The sequence below is a fragment of the Mya arenaria genome, chromosome 8 (assembly GCF_026914265.1).
Source record: "Mya arenaria isolate MELC-2E11 chromosome 8, ASM2691426v1".
In the NCBI taxonomy this organism is placed as follows: Eukaryota; Metazoa; Mollusca; class Bivalvia; order Myida; family Myidae; genus Mya; species Mya arenaria.
The window spans coordinates 9,166,208-9,170,753 of NC_069129.1; the positions used below are offsets into that span (position 1 = coordinate 9,166,208).

The 4,546-nt window shown below is 36.5% G+C and overlaps 1 protein-coding gene across 1 annotated transcript; it reads right to left on the reverse strand.

Moving 5' to 3' along the window:
- Window positions 1–2,714: 2,714 nt before the first annotated feature.
- Window positions 2,715–4,247, reverse strand: LOC128243962 (uncharacterized). Its single transcript, XM_052961984.1, has one exon. The coding sequence runs from the start codon at window positions 4,245–4,247 to the stop codon at window positions 2,715–2,717; it is 1,533 nt and encodes a 510-aa protein (XP_052817944.1).
- Between the last annotated feature and the right edge of the window lie 299 nt (window positions 4,248–4,546).

Sequence of the window (4,546 nt, forward strand, 5' to 3'; positions counted from 1 at the left end):
GCTAAGCGCGAAAAAGAATTAATCGATTTTTACAAATATTTCGACGACGATTTTCGTAAAATGTTTTATTCGAATCTATAACAATTTCTGCCAATATGTTTTTAATTATGATAAATAGTTACTGAACAACCCTACCAAATCAAAGTACCCCCGGGTCAAAATCACTTTTTGCGTTTATTTGACAAGAAATACCCAAAGGGTAATTTTACCCAAGTGGGTATTTGCGTTTATATGCACATATTACCCCCGTGGTAAATGGGGCAAATTTGCCCCCAAGGTTAATTCTCGTCATACAGACGGCGCATTTGGCTGTTTAATGATTTAAGTCTAACTTAAATTTTACCGTTGTTCGCCACAATGACATGGAATTTTGAAGTCAAATATTACCCAGGGATTTTTCTTCTTATATAACTGTGGCTGATATTCGGCTTCTTCCCGTCAAAGTCATGTTTTTGCCCAGTTTACTGATTTAAAATTCCAAAAAAAGAAACATTATTCTCTCCAAAAAGATGAACGAGTTTACTTTCGATTTTGACAAATTCTTTTACGGATATGCTGTGTACCGTGGGCGAGTTGGCTAAGGAAATCTCGTAAGAAAATCTACACATGCATAGATACTCATACGTATGTTTTCCCGTAAAAAGGTATTCTGGCAAAAGCTCAAAATGGAACTAGGTCCGCCTGATCACTTCAAATATTAAACCAGTCACTTAGACCACTCGCCTGCGGAGACAACTGACCGTTACATGTGATTTCATTGGAATAAGAGCTGTCTCCTATGTATCATGCATATTCCTATAAACGAGATTATAATAGTCATTTTCTCACGGTATGTAGGAAATGGAAAGAAAGAAAGTACCGTCGTTTCCGACGATGGTTTAAATACATTTAGCAAATAGTCTTCCTATTGGGATTAACGCACTATTTTCCCCAAAATAGAAAGGCTAGGTCCGCTTCCAAAATCTGGCTGGAAAAGCACTGTTCCGTTGTGGAAAAATGTCTTCTAATTATGTTTGAAATCCTAGTACACTACAATAAAGAATAATACATGTTTTGCCTATTTAAAATGAACGAGCTTTGTGTGCCAAGTGCATATTTTCATTATGCACAATGCTAATTGAATTTTGTTGGTGAGGACAACTCTGAACATCTGATATTATTTCATATTAAACTTCAAATATTAAACTTTAATCATTATTTTCAATGGCTCGAAAAAATAAATAATCTCAAAGAATATATATGAACCGTGGTATAGAGACTCAACACTGAAGTCAAAGGGAAATATCACACTGATAGTCTAAGATAACTTATACAGTATGTAATTAACCGACTGGAATGAGTTCTGTGCACTTAGGCTGGCAGGAAAGCAGTGGAAATTATAAATTAATAGAGGATAATTGTTTGTTCCAGTTTAAGATCGTGATATATTTCACCGAGTGAACACCAAAAACTATATTTCACGAGTAAAGTAGCGATGAGTGAAATATTTACTTATTATGTTGTTCACGAGGTGAAATGCATTGCAATCTTACACTGAAACCAACATTGTTTTTATAATTATTGTATGCCTAAAAAGGTTTAAAATGACAGTGAACTGTCGTTTGCAGATAAGCCCGCCAAATTGAATGCAAACCTAACGTCATTTTGGAAATGACGTCGTTAAATTTGTGCCCAACCCTATGAACGCTGACGTTTGATTTGGAATTGAGATTGGGCTAACATTTTAAAACAGTAAGAAATATCAAGATGTTATTTTACTATTTGAAACAGTGAAATAACCTTTTTATTTCACGGATAATTCTCTATAAATCACCGAAAAGCATATAATAATTGCATTAAAATAACTTCTATTTTAAAAAAAGTTAAATATTTGAACGTTACGGTCAAAGATTTACGACACACTTTGTCTTGTTATCGGATTTACTTGATTGAGTTGAAGTTCGGGCAATCGACATTGCGGATGATGATGACAACGGGTACGTTTTCGCCATATTTTATTGAACAATTGAACTCAGAAAAGCTCATTTTTGAAATCAATTAACATATTGATATTGATATAAATAAAACGGAATAGTTTTAAGTCTTAGATCTATGTGCAGTCAATGTAGCAAAGCACAGGCAGGGTCACAGGCATACATGATTACGATGTGAAATACCACATCAATTCAGTTTCATACGATTTACCGTGGTACTGAACAATAAAATCACTTGAGTATGTACTGATAACAAATAACAACACATTCTGAATATATAATTATATCAAAGAAAGCATGTATAGGACTATACTTGAACTTTCTAAAACATATGAGCAGTGTTAGACACTAACACCAACTTCGAACAGTTTCTTTAGAAGTCTAGTAGATGCAACTATCATATATCATTACACTGTCATTTGGCATGAACTTAAAATATGACGGTCTCCCATGCCCCCAAATTAAGGACTTTCGGACTCATTTAAGTGTCAAACCTTGAATTGATGGGGTACAACATGCTAATATTTATATATAGTTGAACTGTCTGGAACATAAATATAACTACGAAGTGCTCATATAATTTTAGTGTGAAAGTAGCTCATGAAGAAATTCCAAGTTGTCGCAGGAACGCACATTCTTCATTAAGATGGGACACTCTGTCACCTGCGAACTTTCTGTCATCGACTATATCGAATACACGTGAATAGTTTGGCTATTGATGCCACCTACGTACAGCAATCGTCATTGTTTATCCAAGCCAAGTCCATGTGGTTCGAACTCCAAACCTGTAATGAAATCCTCGAGAACTCCGTCCATATCCAGTCGTTTAACACTATTATCACTTTCGCTGCTGACCAAAAATGTACCATTAGTATCCAACACGATTCCTCCAGGTTTGTCTATTGGTTTTGACAGAGAAATTGTCTTTACCTCGCCATCGTTGGTGACTTCTCTTAATCCCAACAGATTTCTGCCGATGAGGAACATAGATCCAGTGATTTCATCGATTGTTGAATGTATCTCTACAGAGGAAACACCGGGCAGAGCTTTCATTTTATGGTTTGCTTTCGTTTTTTCAGAAGCGTCAATTTCTTGTAAAAAGAAGGGACTTAAACCTTGAATTTTGAGGACGTCACGGTGACATCGAATGCAACTTCGTTTTGCGCCATTGCTAATTTCGATGCAGTTTTTAGTGTCTGAAAGAGGGTATAAGTATTTCATTATTTTGGATTGACCCTGAAAACCTACATACATTTGCCCGAAGGAATTAACAGCTATTTCCCAAGGCGCCGCAGGCAGTTTTATTTCAAACCATTTATCTGGGTTATCTACATTTATCAGAATTCTTTTTTTCCCAGGACCGTCTGCGACTGCTATTTTCTGTCCTATTGGAAAAATATCTCTCACTCTAGGATCACCAGTTAGAGGTATCTCCTTTAGAAGAATAGGAGCCCGTTTTTCATCTGGATATCCAGGCAATGACCGCAGCGACAAGGAACTGAATTTCCATTTGTTGTTTTCTACCAAACCTTGTAAGGTTTCAGCCAGAATTACAAGTTGTTCTGATGCCAATTTCGTGACAATGAAAAATTTCCCATTCGCTTTCGTTTGTTTACCATCTTCAACGAGGATATCCCACTTCTCTACCTCTCTTAAAACAGAATCACAGGCCATCTCGATTGTCTTAATTCTTGCGATTTCTTCATATACTGTCATCCTCAGTTCCTCTATTTCTTTCGCAAAGTGTTCCGTTCCTGATACGATGCTTGTCGTCGCCCTTTGTTTGTTTTCCTGAGCACTTACAGTTATTGTTTTAATCTTTTCCACCACTGTTTTAATTTCCTTCTTCTCTTTTTCTCTCTCAGCTACATCACCAACCTTGCAAATACTGTCTCCACACATCATATAAACTCCGCTAACGCACATCGAACAACACAGTTTATCATGTTTTGTACAATAAAGAGCTATTTCTCCCTGGTGAATCGAACAGATAAATATATCTCTTCCCTCCTTTTTCCTGGAACCTTGCACTCTATCACCGCTATCAATCAGTTCATGTGTTTTAGACGGTTTGGACTTTCGATGATATTGCACGCATGTCTCACACAAATAGTCCTCACACTCAACACAAAACTTGGCCGCGGGGAATTCGGCCCCTTCCTCAAAACACGGCTCACATAGCCTCACACGATCATCAGTCTCTCCGATAATCTTCCCTCCGACAGAGTCCGCGTTATCACTTGTGTCCGCTACTTTTCTCTCGCACTCAGCCATTGTTGCATTGGGTGTTTTGTTTTGTTTGATGCATTGGTATTTTTATTTTTCGGAAAATGTTGCGCTGTTTTAATTTACTAACTACTTTAGATTTTGAAAACGAAAGTGGAGATTTCCGGATGCCGTTTCATGGTTACTTAAAGCTTGTACCGTAATATACATATATAAGGACTAGTCGGGATTTCTTTCCCTATCATTTTATAGGTGAACGAACTGTTACGATAATCGGAGTTATATAGATATAACGACAATTCAGAATACATTAATAACTTTTGGTAAAAATACATGTTTTTAATATC